Here is a 22,607-nt window from a genome sequence, read left to right as displayed (position 1 = left end):
AGAAAGCAAACCCTGACATGCTTCCACAATGCCCTGCAATCAGTAGAATCAGCTGCAAACACCGTGTTATTTTTGTGTTGCATTTTCAATTTTAAAATGGAAGGATCAAAATAATGAATGTGAATAATTTCCTGATAGTTTGCATTCCCTCCAGACTCAGTCCTGCATCCATTGTTCATCAAAAGTCCACTGGGAATTGAAGGAAGCTCTTTGTGCAGGATCAGGCTCCTGCTGGCAGCAGATCCATGGCACGGCACATTATCCAGGCATGGCTCAACAGAGTTCAGACTTAAGGGAACATTTGTGGGGAAATGTTTTTAAACACTGGCCCAGGACATGCTGAATAGGTACTTAATTTCCACTGAAGACAACTGTACCTGAGACTAAACCTGAAAAAAGGTTTCCCTGAGTCCACATTTCAAAATACTATGTAAAATTCCTGAGGTACTTGGGCACAGAGGGTTGTGTTGTGGTCTGTGTGAGCTCTGTGCCCTGGTGGGGACCTCACCCACCCACTGTCTGTCACTCATGTATTGGGAAGGTGGAATTTTATCATCGTGCACTCAGGTATCAAACAAACCCTACCATGTATTTGAGCTCTCTGGCTCCTCTCTGACAATTAGCATCACTTGACAGGACAAAATTCCAGATTTTTTGTGCTGGCTGTGATCTGGGACAAGAGGGAGGGAAACAGACCAACCCCACAAGGGAGCATCAAGAGGTTTGAGAGAGCCTGGTCAAGGTGCCATGGACTGGTGTGCTACCTTTGCACTGCTCTCCATTCACTCCCAGCCCTGATGAGTGGATTTAGTGAAACAACCAAAAATCACAGGGGTGACATTACGGCCCCACTGAGGTGCACTGGCACAGGTTTGCTGCATCCTCAGGGCAACTGCTGCAAGATTTACAGCTTCCTTGTAAAGGACAGGAACAGTTGTGGGGGCAGCCCTGGACACACCTGCAGCACTGGACACACCCTGCAGCTCTGGACACACCCTGCAGCACCTGGACACACCCTGTAGCTCTGGACACACCCTGCAGCACTGGACACACCCTGCAGCTCTGGACACACCCTGCAGCACCTGGACACACCCTGCAGCACTGGACACACCCTGCAGCCCTGGACACACCCTGCAGCACTGGACACACCCTGCAGCACGGGACACACCCTGCAGCTCTGGACACACCCTGCAGCTCTGGACACACCCTGCAACCCTGGACACACCCTGCAGCTCTGGACACACCCTGCAGCACCTGGACACACCCTGCAGCACTGGACACACCCTGCAGCCCTGGACACACCCTGCAGCACTGGACACACCCTGCAGCACGGGACACACCCTGCAGCTCTGGACACACCCTGCAGCACTGGACACACCCTGCAGCACCTGGACACACCCTGCAACCCTGGACACACCCTGCAGCACGGGACACACCCTGCAGCCCTGGACACACCCTGCAGCACTGGACACATCCTGCAGCACCTGGACACACCCTGCAGCATGGGACACACCCTGCAACCCTGGACACACCCTGCAACCCTGGACACACCCTGCAGCATGGGACACACCCTGCAGCACTGGACACACCCTGCAGCACTGGACACACCCTGCAGCTCTGGACACACCCTGCAGCACTGGACACACCCTGCAGCACTGAACACACCCTGCAACCCTGGACACACCCTGCAGCTCTGGACACACCCTGCAATCCTGGACACACCCTGCAACCCTGGACACACCCTGCAGCACCTGGACACATCCTGCAGCCCTGGACACACCCTGCAGCTCTGGACACACCCTGCAGCACCTGGACACACCCTGCAGCCCTGGACACACCCTGCAGCACTGGACACACCCTGCAGCACTGGACACACCCTGCAGCACTGGACACACCCTGCAGCCCTGGACACACCCTGCAGCACTGGACACACCCTGCAACCCTGGACACACCCTGCAGCTCTGGACACACCCTGCAGCACCTGGACACACCCTGCAGCATGGGACACACCCTGCAGCACGGGACACACCCTGCAGCACGGGACACACCCTGCAGCACCTGGATGATACCTCAGGCTGGGATGCAGTTCCTGGGTAGACTACTTTTACACCAGAAGGGAGAGATCATACTCCTGACAGTTTGGGCATGCTGAATCACAGCTTCAGGCAGCAGAGAAGGAATTCCCTGACAGGTAGTTAATCTACAGATAATATGACATTTTCTTGCTTTGAAAGGGCCAGGGCAGTGAGGCAAATCCTGCTTCAGGAGTTGCATTACTGCAAAAATTTGAGGAGCAGCAGATGAGCAGAAATACTGCCCTGCTGTACAGTGAGATTCAGCCATCACCACCAAGCAAGAAAGCTGCATCAGACACCTCAAAAGAGCAATTGGTGGGTGAGCATCTCTGCCCTCTAGTTTCTGCAAAGGGGCAAGAATGACAGCTAGGGCTGCAGATACTGTAGGAAGCAAGGACAATCCTTGCTAGAGTTTGTTCCAGCTCTTCTAAACCTCACTGTGCTTCTCAATAAATGTTAGCCAGCTCTGCTCTAGAGCACAAACCACAAGGGACAGAAATGTTCTCCACTTCCCCTGTGAAGCTGAGCAGTGAGAGCTCTGCTATGCCACTCCTCACCCATCTCCAGCCTTGTCCTCCTGCCTTTCAGCTGCCCACGAGGCAGCAAAGCAATCCTGCTCAGTCTCCAAGCTACACTGGTCATCTGGGAGGGAAAAGGCAGCACACTGTCCACAGGCTGAGCCTCTTCACATACCCAGGCATCCCCTACACCTGCCACACTCCAGCTGGGCAGAACTCAAACAGCCCAAAATGCAAATGCACCAGAGAGCCTACCAAATTCATTTCTTCAGCACTTCCAGCCACTGTGCATTAAAGCTGCAGGACAATCCTGATTGTCCTGGTACTGGTGACAAAATGCCTGCCACACTGAATGGCAAAAGTTCAGAGCCCAGTGCAGAAATCCTGCACAGAGAGGTGTCCCCATGCTGGGATCTCTCCAGCCAAACATGAGCATCTCTGTTCCCAACAGCTCCAAGAGGTATTTGAAGTTCTGAGCACCTGCAGAACTGGGGTCAGGATGTGCCTTCATGTTGCAATTGGAGGATATAAAATCAATTGCAACATTCTGTTTTAAGGATTTAATTTTCATGTCTTTGCTCCCTTCTTTAATCTCTACACAGCATGTACTCTGCCTGCCTCTAGATATTTTAATTCAGTCACAGTAAGTCAGTTGCACAGAATGGGCACTAGAGAGCAACAGCAATTCAATTAATTTCACACTCACTGCAGGGAGCTGGGATTTTAAATGCTGCACATTGCAGGTGATCTGTAACAATTCGTTTTTTCATATACTTGCAAAGCTCTTTGTTTCTTTCTTATCAAACTTGGAGGTCATGAAAACCAGAGGTCAGAAAGCTCCTGGCCATTTCATTTTAGAGATAAATATGGCACCTGCTAATGCAAATAATGTTACAATCAAGCTCACACTGACACATCCTGATTGAAAATGAAATCAGATCAAATTGATTTGTATTAATAATAGAAAGGCTTTTTAATGAACCTGGTATGGGCACCACCTGTGTCATGCTGGACCCACAGCAATGTCCTAGAGATCCATAAACTGGAATTAAATGTGAGCTGCCAGCAGTCATAAGATTTCTCTTTCTTGGGACAAAGTCACCAGTCAGAATGAAACAAGTACAGATAAGGCATTATTTGTCTGAGGCTTATCACATTGCTCTGGAAGTGAGAAAGTGGGGTCTAAATCATCTAAGAGTTCACTATGGGGAAAAATAGTGAGAGGTTTTGGCAGAATTACAAACTTCTCCAGGAGTTTTCCAGCTCTTGTGAATATTGGGAGCAAGCTGTCCTCAAAAGCTGGTTCAGCAGGGTACAGATACACTCTTCCTGTTTGTTATATTTGGATTTAGGGATCCAAAACAAAGCCAACCCATGCTGAATTAAACTGCCATTGAAGCCTATCGACCTACCTTGAGAGCCTGTGATTCCTCTGACCAAAAAGCTGCAGGATTTTAGTTAAAAGCCCTGTCATGTGTGACAGAGCTGCCCCATCACACATTGGAAATAAGAAATAACCTCAGTGCAAGAGTGTGTTCACACATCTGCAAGCAAACCAGAGCCACCACCCAGAATTGTGTGGGCAGGAAACAGGACCTGCCTGAAATTATTTAATGTGCTCTTCACTAGAACTCCCAAATTTGTTTTCCTACTGACTTTACCTTCAAGGTGTCTGCCACTGGTCCCACTTGCATGTTTATCTTTTTTCCATCTGAGAAATAATCACATTCTTCCTGGCTGCTCACTTCTGCACAGAAAAAGATTTTGCCATCACCTGGCAATTCCTTTGCAATAGCAGAGATTGTGTAACCTTTAGGATTGCCAATTAATAAAATCTTCCTGGCTCTGACCATATGGATAAACATCCTTAAAATTTGGCCTGTGGAAAGACAAGAATGAAAATTTGAAAATAAAACCAGCAGAAAGACTATACTTTGTTCACAATGAAAATTAGATGTGCCTTTTAAGTGATCGTTAAAAAAAACCCCTAATCTTAAAACACTCTCAAATAAGGGTTTAACAACAGAATCTGACAAAATTTCATCAAAAATGCAGCTAAAAGACAACAGAATAAAAGGACTGATTTTAAATGTAGAACCTTTATCATCAATGCTGCTATTGTTCAAGTGCTTGTTAAATAGTGCTTGAAATATTGCATATTTTAACATTCCCCCCATATGAAAATGGCTTTGAGATGGCTCCATATTCTTTCTGGAATCCAGCATTAAAAAAAAAAAAAAAAAAATCACTATATTACCTTGCATTTGCTCTTAGAGTCATTATCCCTAGACAGCACCATCATTTAAGAAATTTATCATCAGTGGTGTCCTTCGAACAATGTATTAGTGTAATAGATTATAAGAGTACTTCAGTGGGATGATATATTACTCCAAAGATGAGAACATCTGGCAAGAATGAATCTGGGAATAGATTTAGTGTAATAGGCTTTATAAGAGGATACAAGGCTGGGTATTGCTACTTGTGAAGGTGCAGTGCTTGGCCACAGCCACCTCCACCACAAAAAGCACATAAACCCCTATCAGACATCCCAAACCCAAACCAGAAGGGATTTTTTCCATCCCTTTCCCTTTCAGGAAGGGTGGTGATCTCTTTGCTGTTCACTGAGGGATGGGGCTGGCACTGTGAATTAAGCACCCATGTGTGGGCATGTGTGAGTGAATACAAGGACACTGGAGGCAGGGTACAGGGAAACTCAGGCCACAGGAACATCAAAGCCCACAGGAAGCTCATCTCTCTCTTTAAAAGCAATTTCCCACATTTTCTGAGCATTTCCATGACATTCATCCCCAAGATGCTCTTTGTCAAGACAAAGAAGAGGATGATAACTTCAACTTCAGTGACAAATTGACACTGATCTGGTGCAATTTTACCAACTTGCCATTCAGAGAGTCAGAGGCACATGTTTCCTGCAGCCTGACTCTGCTTTCAGCTCCTTCAGCATCCCCTGGGATGGGCTCAGGTGAAGATTTTCTGGAAAATAAAAAGACATTTTGATATGATGATAACAACCAAAATCTGAGCATTCAGCATAAAAAGCAGCAGCCAAGAAGGAACTCCTGGAAAAGCTCCATCTGTGCATGACCATGAAAAATTAGCCCAGAAACATCACAACTATCCTAAATTCCAGTCCTAAGAGAATCTATTTTGACAATAAGCACATCTCAGTGCTGGCAGCCACCCCAGCCAAAGGAGCTTGGAAATAAGTGGCCATGGGACTAAAGGAAAGAATTAGAATTCCCCACTGTTCAACCCCAAATCTTTCCCATTTTCAGCTGGTCCCAGACAGGGTTCTACCTCTCTGCTGGTTTGGAGTGAATTACTCCAGTTACCCTGGCCAGATTTTGCTCAGTTCTACAATGATTATTTTTTGTTCCAGCCAAGAATTTCTTTGCAGAATAGGGGAAAAGATATAAAATCTAAATTTTTTTACAAGACAGGGAAAAAATGTTTTTTCTCACTAAATACTCAGAAAAGCAGAGTGCCTCCAGATGCTATTTCACACAAGTCAGGCCTGTGACTCTCTCTGGATGAAGTGAGATGTTACCTATTACATAGGGAAGGCAATAGAAGACTGGAAGAAGCCCATAGCCTCCAGACAGGTTAGATTACCCTATCTGAAGAAAGTAACCACCAGAAATGGATGCTGATCATTCTCCAGGCCAGAATTTAGAGCCATTTCAGAGGGTTTTTTCCTCCAGCTCCCCCCTCTCCACTCCTCAGTAAAATGAGAAAGAATTCATAACCCGTGTCAGCCACAGCCAGATAATCCAAGACTTAAAGAGTAGAACATTTCATATAACCTCTTTCCTGCCCTCACAAATGCTTTTAACAACTTTAATAAGATAATGTATAGCTATTATCCTACAGCAAATGTAAGTCAAACAACTATCAGCTATTATTTCAGCAACAGAGTGAATGCTCAGTGTTCCCATAATCCACAGCCTGGAACAGTTTACACATTGTCAATTTTAGACAGAATTGGCTTTTTCCACATATCAAAATGTACACTGATAAATGGGAATTGTTCAGCAGACCCCACATGGCTGGGTAATATACTGTAGCTCAAAAAAGAATAATGAGAGTATCAGTTGGACTTCTGAATTAATGATACCTTAAATTAGTTTAATTAATTAGTTTAGTTACCAGGGTAATTTAGTTAGCAGATTAATTAATGTTTGTTGAGTACTTGGAGATAAAAGCCACATATAAAGGCTGTTATTAGAGGGTGGATCCAGAGGTGCAGGTTTTCCTCTCTCTTTATTTATCCCAGCACCAGGTAGATCCAGGGGCTCACTTTTCAAGCCTTCCAGCAAGCGGAGGTTGGAATTCCCCAGGATATGCTCCAATTCAGACACTGCCATAGTCAACAAACAATTGGGAGAATATCTTCAAAAATTTAAAGTGTTTTATTCTCACCTCCTTTCGTCCAAGCAGTGAGCTCACACACATCCATGCACATTTTTTTTTGAGTCTCATCCCACTTCCTGCCACTGTCCCCCACATTTCTGGCATGTTCTGGACAGAAAATCTAACAACACATTCATCCCATCACAGCCAAAAGCACAGGGTTGCAAAGGAGAATCTGTACCTCTGGGAAGTTGCCATTGCATCCAGGTAAGGGTCCAGCCCAAGAGCAACATCAAGAGCTTTTTGTAAGTAATTCCTGAGCTGTTCAGGTACACGAGAGTCATTGAGGGCTATTTGTTTGGCTTTGAGAAGGTTCTCAGCAATGTGCCCAGCCAGAGTTTCTGAAATGGAAATTAAAAGGAAGAATAATAATTTTGTAACTGCTCAATCAGTGGAAGTGGAGTTTAAAGTACATAAACACAGGTGTGCTTTTTCTTTTTTTTTATACAAAATAGAGGGGTTTGAAGGGCTATGAAAACAATCATGAAAACCTTTTCAAACTGAAAAAATCTTATACTTCTAGTAGATTTGTGCTGCATGCATTCTCCCTTTTACCCCTCAGAGCTGATCAAGAATAAGAATGATTTAAACATATGAATTTTGCTTTTAAAGCTCCAAAACAAATATCAAACAACTGCATACAAACCCCACTCCTCCAGGTATGTTTTTCCTTGGAGGAAAGAAAATATTCCAAAGCTGCTCTTGCCAAACAAGGCAGAGAGTCTTTTGTCTGTCACAGATGAGTATCGGTATTAGACCAATACTCATATTTTGATAATTCAGAGTGAGAGAGAAGAGGGTGTCTCTTTTACTTCTGTGGCTTTCCAGTACCTGAAGGGAGCCTGAGGGATGGAGACCATTTACAAGGCATGTAGGACAAGCAGGAATAGCTACAGGCAGAAAGAGGGGAGGTTAAGATCAGCTATTAGGAAGAAATTCTACTCTGAGAGGGTAATGAGGCCCTGGCACAGGTCACCCAGAGAAGCTGTGGCTGCCCCTGGATCCCTGGAAGTGCCCAAGGCCAGGCTGGACACGAGTGAAAGTTGTCTCTGCCCATGGCAGGGGGATGGAATGAGATGGGCTTTAAGATATTTTCAAACCAGCCCATTCAGTAATTGTATAACACTGTGCCATGATTTACATCTCATCCCCATCTCTAACCATCAGGGGCAGCTTTTATATCTTCCAGCAGTTTTATAAATAATCTCAATTGCAGGAATAACATTCCCTTTCCCAAGCCATGCTGGTTTGCTGCCCTCAGCCCAGCTGCACTTCCAGTGAAGGGAACACGCACACTCTTCTTGTAGCATTCTCACCACCACATGAGGGAGCATCCCAGGGTTTCCACTGCACTTCCACAGAGTGCTGGAGGCTGGGATCTGCTCATCCTCCCTGCCAAGCACTCAAAGGCTTTTTTGCTAATTTAGGAGTACAAACATGTTTGTAATCCATGTCAGCTTTTAGTAATCATCATGTTATGCTTCTGGATAAGCAACAGACAGGGATTGCCTGTCACACAAAGGGCAGAAACAAGACTTAGCTGCAGCTGTTTTGTAACCTGTGTTATAACACCAGATGTGAGAGCCAAGAGTGCTGTGGGGAGAGGGAGCAGGCAGGGCATGCCAGGGGCAGCCCTCTGTCCAGGATTACACAACCTGTGCAGGGAGTGCTGCATTTTTACAGCCTGGTGATGCTTTGGGCCAACAGCAGAGGTCAGAATTGCCCTCATTTATGCAAGCACCAGACAAGTCAGAGCAGAGCTCAGGGCTGGCTGCCCAGCCCAAGGCTCTGAGCACTAAACTTTATGTAACTACTATTTTTTTAAAGGTTATTCCAAGAAAAAGTGCTTCATTTCAGTGCACAGTTTTACACAATCCCAGAAAAATGCAAGACTATATTAAGAACTAATTTAGATTTCCTGATTGTGTCCTTATGGCTCTATGTATGCACAGACATCTCTTTCCATTTCCTATCTAGTTGTGCATTATCATCAACAGGAGAAAAGAAAAACAGCTCACTCAGAGGAAGAAAATACTGAAAATAGCCCTACCATGGAAGAGCAGGAAAGGGCTGCTTTAAGTCTCCAGCAGCTTCATAAAGAAAGATAAAGTGGCAATTCTTACTTGGACCACTCTTGTCAGCAGAATTGTTCCCAGCATTTTCCTGGGGAGTTGCTGGGAGCACAGCACCCCGTTTTACAGCTAAGCTGACTAATAAATTGCAGCTTCTGCTCTGTCTGAAATCAGGAACTTTTGATCCCACTGAAGCCAGAAATCAGGATTTCAAGGCTGTACATGTAGGACATCAGTGTCCCCTGAGCAGACAGGCAGTGCAGTGCCATGGAGGGACCTTCTGCTCCAGAATCACAATTAAACTCTGCAGTTTGTGCTCAGATGGCACCTTTTAGGTGGGGAAAAGACAAGGACATTTTACAGTTTGCAGGGGGCCTCCCTGAAGGAGGCACAGAGACAAGAAGACAGTCTGGATTTGGCAAAAACAAAGCAAAGGCATGAGAACAAAAAGACCAAACCTTTGGTTCCCATTTTAGGGCTATCCTCATTTCACCTTCCAGGCTCTAGATCTGTTTTGCAGCCCCAGCAATGCCTTCCAAAACAGCCCCCCTTCCCAGCCAGGGCAGAGCACTGAACCTGATCCACCTGGACACTTTGCTGCCAGACTCTTTGGTGCTCCTGTGCCAAGCACTTTGGCAGGAGCTGCTCAGTGCTAAGCACTTGGAAATCCAGCCTGCTAAAATCATCCCAAACACTTCCAGCCATCATGTTCACCAAGGGACCTCAAGCATTGACAACAGCTTGTCCCAACCCCCACTCTTTGCCTCAGTGTGTAACTCATGTCCCAGCACATCATGGCCCATGTGGGGACAGGGGTGGGCTGGCAGTGTGGCCAAAACATGAGTGCATGGCCATCAGACATTGCAGGGGATCCTGAGCAGAGCTCAGCCTCCTCAGCATCCACAGTGCCAGAGCCTGCAGCAGTGATGGCCTGGGGACAGGTGGCACCTTAGGGATGGAGGGGGAGCATGAGAAGAAAGAGTGGGAGGAAGCACCAGGGAGGGGACACTGTTGCTCATGGCAGGAGCCAGGGATCTAAACTCTGACTGAACTTCAGGGGAGGGCAAGGAAAATATACACTAGCTGATGCATTTTTTACAGTTTCTACTGCTAGAAAATAAGCTGAAAAGATGAATCTCCTCAGTGCTCCATTAGGGAGAGAAATTATTCCTAAAACAAGCATCACAATGCATCACAAATTAGTCACAGCCAAAGCTCTCTTGACATTGCAATCGTCCACCACCCCAACATTCCTTTCTCCTGGGACTGTCCCACTCTCTCCACTCCAGGTTCCTGCAAACCCATCTGCTGTGCTCAGCCTCTCTGCTGTCCCTGACAAACCCCTGCAGGTCCCATCTCCATGGGGAAGGTGGGGACCCAGGACCAGAGCATCACACAGTGTCCCCTCCTGTCACACCACTCTCACAGGGAGTTTACCTGAAGGGCTATGCATGTTCCTTCCTGTCCCCTGGCCTCAGAGGATGCTGTGGTGGGGTTGCTGGTGGGTTTGCTGCCTCTGCAGAGCAGGAGGTCGGTGCTTGGGTGCTCGGTGAGGGGACAGTCTCCTCCCTCAATCACCAGGGCAGAGGGGGAGAGGCTGTGTGGGCAGGATGGCCCCGGGCTGGGGCTGCACCCTCCTGTCCCACCCAGAGCACAGGCAGCAGGTGAGATCCAACAGCATCTGACAGAAAAAAGCACAACAAAGGAGCCGCCTTTCAGTGCCTTTGCTTTACATAAGAGTAAGCTCACATCCTGACCTTGGGAAGGTCCTCAAGGAAGTAACTGGCTGTTTCATAATCTTCTAGTTACATATCACAGACATGTCCCATTTAAACCACCAGGTATGGGGCCAAATATGTCCCAGGACTCTGAACCCCAGATTATCTATAAGTGGTGCTCAGCCACAAGGTGACCACTGCCCACAGAGCCAAACACTGGAGACACAGGTCTCTGCATGGGCTGGGGCAGCTTGTGACACTGGGGTACCAGCTGATCTGCACCCCAAGAAAGGTCCCAGGAATGGACTGGCTGGGGGAGGCATCAGGTGCAAGCAGTGGGAACATCCAAGGTATCCAAAAGTTCCTGCAGAAAGGGCTGGTGAGGAATTAAAGCAAAGTCCTTAAAGAGTGCTGGTGGAGCTGAGGTGGGCTGGCCATCTCCTTTTCATTTACATGAAATACAAACTGAAGGTAATGAGGAAATGTGGACTCCCCCATAACCAGAACAGCATCTGTCACCTCTGAGATGTATCACTCTGGGCTCATTCATTCAAGGACTGGCTCAATGTACCTGCAGAGTGTGCAGAGAGAGCCCAGGGCTGGGCAGGAGAGGAGAACAGGCTGGGGGGGCTCACACAGGGCTCTTGGCAGCCCCTCTGCAGGATGGAAGGTACAGGGACCTGGCAGTTCATTGGTGCTGGCAAGCAGCTGGACTGTGGAAAGTTAATTTGTCAACTTCTCAAATGTAACAGAAGACATTTCAGCATCCCCAGAATAGAACAGGGAAGTATAAATAGAAAATAAGTAAATGCACACGACGAAAGAGTAAAAGGAAAGCAAATACAAGAAGTCTCAGTGCTGACTGTGTTGTCATTAATTAAAACAAATAAGATTAAAAAACCAGACCTCCTGGCATACCTAAGATTATTCTATTTTATGATTTAGTAAACAACAAACTGCATTAGAATTGACTTCCTGCAGAAAGCAATAAAAATTGCATTTAGATTGGGAGTTAAAATTTCAGACAAATATTTGGTAAACAAGATGTGACATTTAGTGTGCCATCTAATCCACACACACTAGTTTTAAGGTGACTTTGGGCAAGTTGTTCCATTTCTCTATTTTCTTCTTCTTCTTCAAAATGGGGTTAACAGCTTGTCCTCTTTAAAAAGCACTTTGCTATCTGGAGATGAAGCCAGCAGTGAGGACTGGAGTCAGGAGTTAGACACTTCTTGGAGCAGGGCTACATGGCTTTGGAGATTTTTTTCTTGCAGCCCTTTCTCAGTATTAATTTTGAGATAGATGAAGGTTTCAAAGTGATTTTGGCTGCAATAAAGCCTTCAAAGCAATGACACAGCACTGCCCAATGGGTTCTTTAAGACCCATTTTTTACTGCTTCTGCTTTTACATCTGGTTTTGGTTTTCTTGATCTTTGTTTCTGAACAAGGACAGCTTTCAGAAACACAGCTGAGAAGGTGGCAAAGACAGGTTTGTGCCTTCAGGCACTGCTGGTGAAATCAAAGGAAGATCTTCCTGTGCTGAGCACACAGAGCTGTATGCCAAGGGAATACTTCATGTGGCAACCTGAGCCTGGGGCCCTCCAAAAGCCCCAGCTGGAAGATCACATGGAAAAGTGAATTGTGCATCCCCCAGTCACTTGGGGATCAAAACCCAGCTCATGCCCCATGCAGTCCTTCAGGAGATAAATCCTTTCTGATAATTTTTTTAAACTCACCATAAAAGCTAAAATATATATTATACATAGAGTTTTGTTCCTCAATTCAAGTGGATCCCAGGAATGTGAGCTCAAAAGAGGTTTAACCAGCTGGTATTGATCCCCATGCTTCTGCTCCTGTCTCATCCCATAAGAGCAGCTAAAAGCTGCAGCCAGATCAGAGGCTCTGCTCGGCAAAGGTTGTTCCTGAATGATGGGAAGAATCACACAAACTGCCTTTCATAACTTTAAATTTGCTGTAGGGCATCATGTTGGAAGTTAATGTATGCATTTCTATTGTACATCTTGAGCATTATAAAACCAGCTGATTACACAACCCCATCCTGATAGTCACACGTGTCTTCTAACATTGCTGCCACCTCTAACGTGCATCCCAGATTAGATAATCTCAGTTTTGTAATTAATCTCTCACATGCAAACGAGACCTCCCCACTCAATGCCTGGTCACCCTGGAGCCTTTAAAAAGCACCTCAAAGGCACCCAGTGATGGGAGATCTCTGGATAGGGAGATTTCACCTTCTGGAAGCATGCTGGTGACAGAAGAGGTGTGTGCTCCAGCAGCCCCAGGAGCCACCATGGCCCAGGAGCCGCGGCAGACGGATTTCCAGCTGGTGAGGGTCAAGAGCACGTGGAGCCGCATCAAGAAAGGGGAATCCCTTTGCAATGATGAGGATGAGATCACTCACTCTGAGGCAAAAATGTGAGTATAGGAAGGAGCCTGCGTTGCTCTGGCTTCCCAAACTGGGACCAGCTTCTTGGTGGGATGGAAAAACCATCTTGGGTGCCATGGCGGCTTCAACCCGCAATGACAGAATTACAGAAATACAAAATTATAGAATTACAGAATTACAGAATAGTTCAGGCTGGAAGGGACCTTTGAAGGTCATCTAATCCAAGCCTCCGTGATGGGCAGGGACACCTTCCACTAGACCAGAGTGCTCCAAGCCCCATCCAACCTGGCTGTGTGTACAAACCTGTGGACATGTCCTTGGGAACACGATCAGGATGGCAGCACGGGCAGTTGCAGTGCTCCTTGACACAGCTTGGAGTTGCAGAGAGAATTTTATCAACAGCCTCCACTTTTGTAGACAGGAATTTTCTTTAAACTTCTGAAAACTTACACAGGGACATCTGCGTGCTGCACTTGGGCTCTTTCTCTCCACTTCTGTGAAACTGCAATCTGCGTGTGCAAAATCTCACACTCAGGCATGGGAGACAGATGGGTTTATAGAGGTGGTCACAGATAAATTAAATGGATAGGTGGGAAAAATAAGCTGTCATTGACAGCAGCAAAACCTTTAACACATCCCTCAAACTGCAGAAGTCACCTAATGCTGCTTCAGACTGAGCAGAGACAAAAATTTCCCCCAGGGATACATCCAGCTCTTTGCTGATAGAACATCTCTCCAGTTAATTATTTTTAATTACAGCATCCTCCTTTTTCACTAGCACATGGAGCTCCATTCATGGTGCAGATCTTTTTTAGTACAGCTCTCTTCTGCATGTCAGAAGTTTTCCAGCCTTTCTCATACTCAGATTTTAATGGCACAAGCCTAACCCTTTTCTCAGCCAGGTCAGAGGGACCTTCACCAGCACTGGCAGGGACCACACACATCACCCAGGCAGAGCTGCAGCAGGACTTTGGCAGACCCAAAAACATCCTGCTGGACCTCAGTCAATAGAAGGATGAGCCTAGAAGATCACCCAGAAAAACCCTCAGCTGACATATGCTCCCACATGGGGCATGTTCAGCCCCAAATTCACCATGATTTTCATACAGCAGAGGGGTTGCAATGGGTACTGGTTGTACCATCCAGCACCCAAAGCTGCTTCCACCAAATAATATTCCAAATTGTCCTGTCTCTTAGAAGGGTCACACACCAGAGATGAATGCACATGAAGTCAAGCACAGCTATAGGATGGTGCAGTAAAATGCACACAATTGCTTTTTCTGGTACTACATTTGAACAGCCAGAAGAAATTTTCTGGAAGGTGTAAATCCTCACTGGTTTTCTTTAACAGCTATGGAGTTCAAGGGCTTAGAGACTTTAGGAGTTTGAGATTGAGAGACAATTTGGTAAATAAAGCAGAGAAGCATCTATTTCGACCTCTAAGTGAATGTTCAGGCATGTGAAAAGAAATTGGGCATGTAGGGAAATCTGATTATCCAACGAGTATCACAGAAACTAATTTTTTACTGAAATGCAGCTCAAAAAACAGCCTTATATAAGCTACATTTTATGATTTCCTTCTGCCAGGCTTTTTTTTTTTTTTTTTTTGATTCCCAACTTGTTTTTCCCTGATTTGGCCATCCCACAGAAGGAAGGGGTTGTAGGGTTGTGTTTTTTACTGGTTTTAGATAGATAATTAATTTTGGCTTTTATTTAACCTTGAAAACTCCAGTATGGAAATGTTTCCCAACTCCCAAGTAATTTTCTTTCCCTTTTCAGGAGTACTTACTATTTCTGCCACACTTATTTCAAGGTAGAGATCCACTAGCTCAACTAAAGCATTGTAGAAACACTGGTCTGAATGGAGATATCTGGCTGTTTATAGACAGACAGGTATAAATTAATTCCTATCACCCAGACACACAATCAGAGGATGCTTCCTCCATAAATATGAACAATTTTGGCAACCCCTTATTATCCCCACTCCCTTTTTGGAATCTGAAATGATTGAGATGGCTCATTTTTTATGGGTTTTCAACTTCTAGCATGAAAAACATGTCCCAGCTCTTCTGGACTGTATATTTTTAATACTATGTAGAAATTCAGACATTTAACTCTTCACTAAGAGCTGGAGAGCTTCTCCATGAATAAAATTGCTGAGCCCTTACACCCAGGGGGGTGTCCCACCCTCAGAGTCCCATTTTTCTGCAGTGCACGGGCAGGAGAATCCACATTCTTCACCTCCCAGCTACTCCTTAAACTAGCTCAGACATGCAAAGGTCAAAGTAGGAATACAGTGATTTCAAACCATATTTTCTGATCCTTGCCAGAGGCGAGTGCGTCTCCAAAGATGGGATTTCCTGGATAATTGAAGCTCCCATCTATTTTTGCTACAAAGTGGTAGAAACGTACAACATTCTGGAACCCTCCAACCCCACTCTGCTGTGGGGTCACATCACTGACCCCCAGCAAACAGAGCTCACCACGGCCAGCACGAGGAAACTGCGGCGCTTCATCGTCATCGACGAGGTCGTCGACAAACTTTACGGCTCCAGAGTCAGAGAGTACTTCGAAAAGAACAACGTGCAGCACAAAATCCTCTCCCTGCCGACCACCGAAGAAACCAAATCCATGGAGCTGGTGCTGAACATCCTGCACGAGGTGCAGAGCTTCAGCCTGGACCGGCGCACGGAGCCCATCATCGCCGTGGGCGGCGGCGTCTGCCTGGACATCGTGGGGCTCGCCGCCTCGCTCTACCGCAGACGCACGCCCTACATTCGGGTCCCCACCACCCTCCTCTCCTACGTGGATGCCAGCGTGGGGGCAAAGAATGGGGTGAACTTTCTGCAGTGTAAGAACACGCTCGGGGGCTACACGCCGCCCGTGGCGAGTTTCCTGGATAGATCCTTCATCCAGAGCATCCCCCGGCGACACATCTCCAACGGGCTCGGGGAAATTTTAAAGGTATGAACTTGTGCAACTGCACTTTTCAAAACTCAAGTCATGCAACATTTTGGGTTGGAAGGGAGGTTTGGAGGTCACCAAATCCAACCCCCCCTGAGATGAGCAGAGACGCCTTTCACTAGATCAGGTAGCTCAAAGCCCCATCCAACATGTTCTTGAGTACTTCCAAGGATGGGCCATCTACCAAACCTCTGGAAAACTCATTCCAGCATTTCACTACCCCCATTACAAAAAATTTCTTCCTCACAACTAGCCTGAATTGATCTTCTTTCTATTTAAACCACTATCCCTTGTTCTGTCACAACAGGCCTTACTAAAAAGTCTGTCCATCATGTTTTTTGCCCATTTTAAGTATTGAAAAGTAAATGCCCAGAAGCATCCATGGCATTGTATAAACAATTTAGAGGAATCAAGGTGGGTAATCATGGGTGCATGGGGACTTTTAACTCCCATTGAGTCTATATATATATATATATATATATATATATATATTTTACAGCTGATAAATTTGTTAGAACATCTATTACACTCAGTGTCCAGTGCTAACTCTGCAGAGGAAACTCCAAAACTCACAGCCAGACACAGCAAATACAGGGAATAAAAGCTTCATCTTTCCACTGAGGCTGATCCATAGCACTCTGTAATGAACTGCTGGCAGAGAATCTGAGGCTCATTATGATGGGGATTAATAATCTGCAAGATCATTTGCACCTACCTGAGAGGGTATGTCGAGTGTGGTCAATCTCCTGCGAGGCAAATTCTACTTCCAAAATTACCTGGAAAGTGCACAGTAAATGGCTTTATGTCTGGAAAGCTTTGGAAGCTTTTGATAAAGCAGAGTTCGAGCTATTAAAGTGTATTAGAGATGAGTTCATCAACAGCAATTTTCAGTGCTTGCACAATGAGAAATCCCCAGAATATCTGGAGGTTTCTGGCAAGCACTGTGAAATCCTCAGGTCACCATTCCCCACTGCAGGGGTGGGGCTAATGCCTGAGTCAGAGAGGGAAAAATATGTTCTTCTAATAAGGACACCACTTTTAAACCCTCATATTCCCTATACTGCAGTGTTTTCTCTCCTTTCCTTGTCTGAAGAGCAACCCCAAGGATTAGATGAGAGTTGTCCTGGGACTGGCCACCACCCAGTCCCTGTCCTGGGGATGAGTCCTGAGTTTCCTTCCAGGCACTCAAATAACCAAAGCTCATTACAAACCTGGGCTATGGGAGCACACAGCAAACCCCCAGCATGGACAGAGCTCCCATCATCTCTGCCATTTTACCAGAGTCCCACTGGGCATTTCCATGCTGCCTTTTGCACACACCTTCACTCAGCACAGCTGACAATGTGTGACACCACTGGGTCACATTCCCTAGAAACCTGCTGAACACAACCCAAATGCATTCGTGCTAACCAGGAACTGTGTCTACAGAAACACCTTTTCAGGTTACAGAGGTACAGCTTGTCCACTCACCCCATGTGCAGGTGTTTCTTTGCTAGTGTATAACATTACTGCATCCAATGTACTGAAACACTCCAGTTTCCAACAGCATATACAAGGATCAGACAATCATCCTTGATTATCTCTTCTTTGTCCCAGATGGCCCTCATGAAACATAAAGGGCTCTTTGACCTGCTCAAGAACCATGGCAAACACCTGCTGGACACAAAGTTCCAGCCCTGCAATGGCTTTGCTGACCACAGGGATGCTGCACTGCAGACTACCAGGATTGCCATTGAAACCATGCTGGAAGAGCTGGCTCCCAACCTCTGGGAGGATGACCTGGACAGACTGGTTGATTTTGGTCACCTTATCAGCCCAGAGCTGGAAATGGTGAGTGACAGACTTTACAATGCAATATCAACTTCAAAGATAAAATTTTAAAAGAACCAATTCAATAGGGTGCATGTAAAGCTTGTGAAAAGGAGCTGAGATAACTCCAGATTTGGACATGCTACCCCAGGTCACCCAGCCTGGTGTCAAAAGGACTCCTTGTCCTGCCCTGTTTCCCCCCACACCCCCACCTGTTTCCAATTCAGACCTCATCCAGTTGCTCATTCTTACTGGGCACTTACTGAAGCTCAAAGAAAACCAAATTCCAGTGAAGCCACTAGAAATCACCAACATGAACTGTCACAGCACAAAGGCGTGGAGCCCATATTGCTGGGCAGAAATTGCCATTGGGGAATGAGGAGGGACACTGCACCTTATCCAATATTCAGAGCTCACCCTGCATCTCATGGTGCTCCATCAGTGATTTAGATGGGAGGAGAATTAGATCCTAGATCCCTATGGGAGATTTTAGCTGTGATTAATCATGTGTAAAACAGATCATCCCAGCAACCCATAAATCACAAGATGCCAACATCCAGCATCCCAGCAACTCAAACACCGATTTTCAGGGAATTTCAGATTTTAGAAATAAACCCTGCTAGTTTCCTATCTACCACCCCAACCTTTCTGTGCCCCCCCCTTCGCAGAGGGTCCTGCCGTCGCTGATGCACGGCGAGGCCGTGAACATCGACATGGCTTTCATGACATACGTGGCTCATGCCCGGGGGCTGCTGGGCGCCCAGGAGAAGGAGCAGATCCTGCAGTGCATGAGGGGCCTGGAGCTGCCGCTGTGGCACCGCGGCTGCAGCTGGGCCCTGATCCAGAGCGCGCTGCGGGAGCGCCTGCGGCACAGCGCCGGACGGCTGCGGATGCCGCTGCCCACCGGGCTCGGCACGGCAGGTACCGACTGCCCGGGGATCCCGGGGGATGTGGGGACAGGGACACTGGGAAATGTGCTCTGTGTGCACAGAGCGGGATGGCTGCGGATGCCGCTGCCCACCGGGCTCGGCACGGCAGGTACCGACTGCCCGGGGATCCCGGGGGATGTGGGGACAGGGACACTGGGAAATGTGCTCTGTGTGCACAGAGCGGGATGGCTGCGGATGCCGCTGCCCACCGGGCTCGGCACGGCAGGTACCCACTGCCCGGGGACAGGGACACTGGGAAATGTGCTCTGTGTGCACAGAGCGGGATGGCTGCGGATGCCGCTGCCCACCGGGCTCGGCACGGCAGGTACCGACTGCTCGGGGACAGGGACACTGGGAAATGTGCTCTGTGTGCACAGCTGTGCGGGATGGCTGCGGATGCCGCTGCCCACCGGGCTCGGCACGGCAGGTACCCACTGCCCGGGGACAGGGACACTGGGAAATGTGCTCTGTGCGCTTCTTGTGCTCTTTCTCACACCTCGGTAAACCCATCGAGTGACAGGATCGCTCCTGTGTGCAAGCCCCGTTAAGGACTGAAGTCTAGTTAATTGCTTTGTGATTAGCCAGTTCACTTTGCAAAGGGAAATACAGTGCTCTGGGAGACAGATCAGCAAGAGGAAAACAAAAAAACAATTTCCTATACTTGAAAAGATTGTTAAATAGTCCTTGGCAAAACGAATTTAATTTACTGTGCCTAGAACTAATTCTTGTAAACTAAGCAATATCTATTCAACATCAGGGATGAAATACTCATAAGATTTAAAAATAAAAGACAATCAGCCCCTAGCACAGAAGCAATGCATGGGACCAGGTTGTGATCTCTGGCATCTCTTCCCTTTTTGCACCAATTCCACGAAGCTCAGTCTCTCACAAACAAAAAGGCTCTGAGAAACTGGAGTGACTGTGCCACAGTCAGTTTGTGCAGGCAGGAAAAGCTTCTCTGGGTGTCCTATTAACTACAACTCTTATTTTCCAGACATATTCAATGACACCAGTGAAGAGACCCTGGAAAGAGCATACGAGCTGTGGGTCAAGGAATGTCAGACAGTGCTCGAGGAGGAGCTGCAAGCCCAAGGTGATGGCCCTGCCCCAAACCTGAACTGTTTGCCACTGTAAGATAATGGGCAGAACTGAATCCTGAGCAAGATAAATCCAGAAGAACCTGTGAAACTGCACCCACCCCAGAGCTGTGTGGAACAAGCAGAATATTGGCACTGATGTGATTTACCTTTTCCAATTGCTTTGTTTGAAAGGGAATCTATTATTGCTGAAGAAGTGAAACCACCAAGTGCCTGTAGTGTAGCTCATAGCAAACAACCTTGTTTCAGGGAAAATGAGCAGGATTACTCATTTATTTAGTTAATCCAAGTTGGTAACTGCCATGGCCATTGTCACTGGAATCCCACCTTGCTTGTGCTTGGAGCCCTGACATGAGCAGGTGTAGCTGACTCATAGGCCATGGTATGGCACCATGCAAAATTTCTATGTTATATAAAATATTTCAAGTAGGTTGTAGCCTTCACTGCTCATTCTTTTCTTCTTAGTGTTCTTGTTCTCTCTCAAAAGAGCAAAACAAAGAAGCTCATCTGTCTTTGCACCCAGTGTAAGGAAACAACACACTCTGGTCAGAGGCACCACCACAAGCCACAGATCAGTAAATATCACTGCTGTGAAGCACATGGGGGCTGTCTCTGGACAGTATGGCAGCTCTTTGTCTTGGGACAAAGATACTTGGGACATGATGGCAAATCTCCTCTTGCTGCCCAAATGTTTGTGGTGGATTCCCTTTGCAACCTCTGCACCCATCTGTGTGACAAACAGGGCACAGTTTGCAGCACTGCTGCCTAAGAACAAGGTTGGGATCCTGGCAATTTTGCAGAACCCCCTGGTGTCCCCACAATTGCCACAGGGATCCTCATACCTGTCACACCCTGGTTCCTTTCCCATCTCTGCTTTTCCTGGTTAGATAAGGTCAGCTGGGGAAAAATAAGAAAAATTAGAGAACTCCAAGCGAGTTCATCATCTTCAAGCAGCCTCAGTGTCATGTCTCAGGATCCTGGCAGACTCAGAGCAGATTATACAATGGATGCTGATGGTGAAAAACATAAAAGTAATGCTGTCCTTCTCCCTGGAGGTCCAATCAAAGGAATTGCAATCAACAAACAGCCTATGAATTATTTACAACATTATTTGTTTTTTCCCCACACCAGTTTGTGCTGATGTGCTGGCTTCTGTTTTGCTAAAGTAATAAAAGCTACTAAAATTGAAAAATGTTTGAACTAATGATTGCATTGCTGCCCACAGTGTGTGCCTGAGTACGTTTGCATGTGCTTGAAAGACAGAGTGTGGAGAGGTGTGGCACAGAGCTGACAAAATAAATCCCTTTTCCTCTTGAGCTTGGAGAGGAGGTGCCTAAAACTCAGAAAGCCCTCTCAGCCTTCTCCAGAGCAGTGCATCCCTCCAGTTTCATGACAGGGATTCACACAGATGATACCATCTTACCAAGGAGCTTTAGAGCACATCCTCAGAGCCACAACTTCTTAGAAGTAAAACCATAATTCCCAGAGTTAAATAAGCCTGGGGCTATCAATGAATTTATCTCCTTTTTCCAGATTATCAAACACAGGCTCATTCAGTGGGTTCTGACAGCAGCCACTGTGTGGGGAGAGCATCACTGCTTCTCTCAGGATCCACCAGCACCACCAGCTTTGCCAGAACAGACAGGGACAGTGCAAGAGGGGAGCAGGTGAGGACCCATGAGTGCCTGAAAGGAGGAGTCAGAGGATGGACCAGGCTCTGCTCAGTGGTGTCCAGTAACAGGACAAGAGGACACAGGCAGAAATTGATGCACAGAAAATTCCATCTAAATTTGAGGAAGAACTTTTGTGCTGTGCAGTGACTCTGCACTGGAACAGATTGTCCAGAGAGGGCGTGGGGTTTCCCTCACTGGGGATATTCCAGAACTGTCTGGACACAATCCTGTGCTCTGGGATGACCCTGATGCAGCTGGGAGGTTACACCAAATGATCCACTGTGGTCTCTTCCACCCTGAAGCATTCTGTGACCCATTCTGTTTTTGGGAGCATGAGAGAGCCCCAGGGACAGCAGTGTCAGGGGCAAAGGTGCTGGGAGCAATTTAATGTTGTGCTTACACTGATCACCTGGGCGCAGCCACAAATGGTCCTTCTCCTGTCCTGCAGCTCTGTGGGCCATTTTTCACACCAGATAACCTAGAAATGAATGAAGCACAGGATTATCACCTTCCCAAGTCAGTGTCTACTCTCATCCATCTCCATGGAGGAGGCACAATAAAAACATCAACTTGAGTTGCTTTTAAATGTCCAGGGGACACTCTCAGGAACCCAAAGGCCTTTGGCACTCCATTTCCAAGGAAAGCCAAGGTGCAGCTTAGCAGGGTTGAGGTGAACTGAACTAAAAAGAGTCACAAAACCACATATGCACATTAAAGCCCAGCACCCAGGACTGGCATGTTGTTGGTGACAGTGACCTGGCTGTGGGTCACCTGCCAGCCATTCCCCCATGCTGACTTTGCCAGTGGTTGTGTCTGTGACAACACATCCAAGGAGCTGAAGCACAATTAGGACTGAAAAGTGAACACATGATTATTATTACTTTTTACCCTCCCTTCTGCTGTGGGTGACAGAACACA

The 22,607-nt window shown here is 46.8% G+C and overlaps 2 protein-coding genes across 3 annotated transcripts in view; one reads left to right on the top strand and one right to left on the bottom strand.

Moving 5' to 3' along the window:
- Positions 1–4,949, bottom strand: part of LOC306807685 (D-threitol dehydrogenase-like) — a 28,055-nt gene extending 23,106 nt beyond the window's left edge. For both annotated transcript variants that reach the window (XM_079317488.1, XM_079317489.1), the window contains exons 1-2: positions 4,851–4,949; positions 4,255–4,472 (exon numbers count right to left, since the gene is read on the bottom strand). In XM_079317488.1, the coding sequence (XP_079173614.1) occupies positions 4,255–4,472; positions 4,851–4,857 (225 nt within the window). In that variant the 5' untranslated portion in view covers positions 4,858–4,949. The remainder of the gene's footprint in view (positions 1–4,254; positions 4,473–4,850) is intronic.
- Positions 4,950–13,057: 8,108 nt separating this feature from the next.
- Positions 13,058–21,203, top strand: LOC306807652 (2-epi-5-epi-valiolone synthase-like). The gene is made up of 5 exons (XM_079317455.1): positions 13,058–13,246; positions 15,548–16,181; positions 17,778–18,011; positions 18,659–18,911; positions 19,914–21,203. The coding sequence occupies exons 1-5, from the start codon at positions 13,074–13,076 to the stop codon at positions 20,051–20,053; spliced, it is 1,434 nt and encodes a 477-aa protein (XP_079173581.1). The 5' UTR covers positions 13,058–13,073; the 3' UTR covers positions 20,054–21,203.
- Positions 21,204–22,607: the final 1,404 nt, after the last annotated feature.

Source organism: Erithacus rubecula (assembly GCF_903797595.1).
Source record: "Erithacus rubecula genome assembly, chromosome: 13".
Taxonomy (NCBI): Eukaryota; Metazoa; Chordata; class Aves; order Passeriformes; family Muscicapidae; genus Erithacus; species Erithacus rubecula.
Note: the sequence above shows the minus strand (reverse complement) of the source record. Positions and strands in the feature narration are given on the sequence as shown.

Excerpts from the sequence above, each read along its gene's own strand:
- LOC306807652 (XM_079317455.1), top strand. The coding sequence starts at position 13,074 with ATGCTGGTGACAGAAGAGGTGTGTGCTCCAGCAGCCCCAGGAGCCACC. Across the intron at positions 13,247-15,547 it reads ACTCACTCTGAGGCAAAAAT|AGGCGAGTGCGTCTCCAAAG; the intron begins GTGAGTATAGGA and ends GATCCTTGCCAG. Across the intron at positions 18,012-18,658 it reads TCAGCCCAGAGCTGGAAATG|AGGGTCCTGCCGTCGCTGAT; the intron begins GTGAGTGACAGA and ends CCCCCTTCGCAG.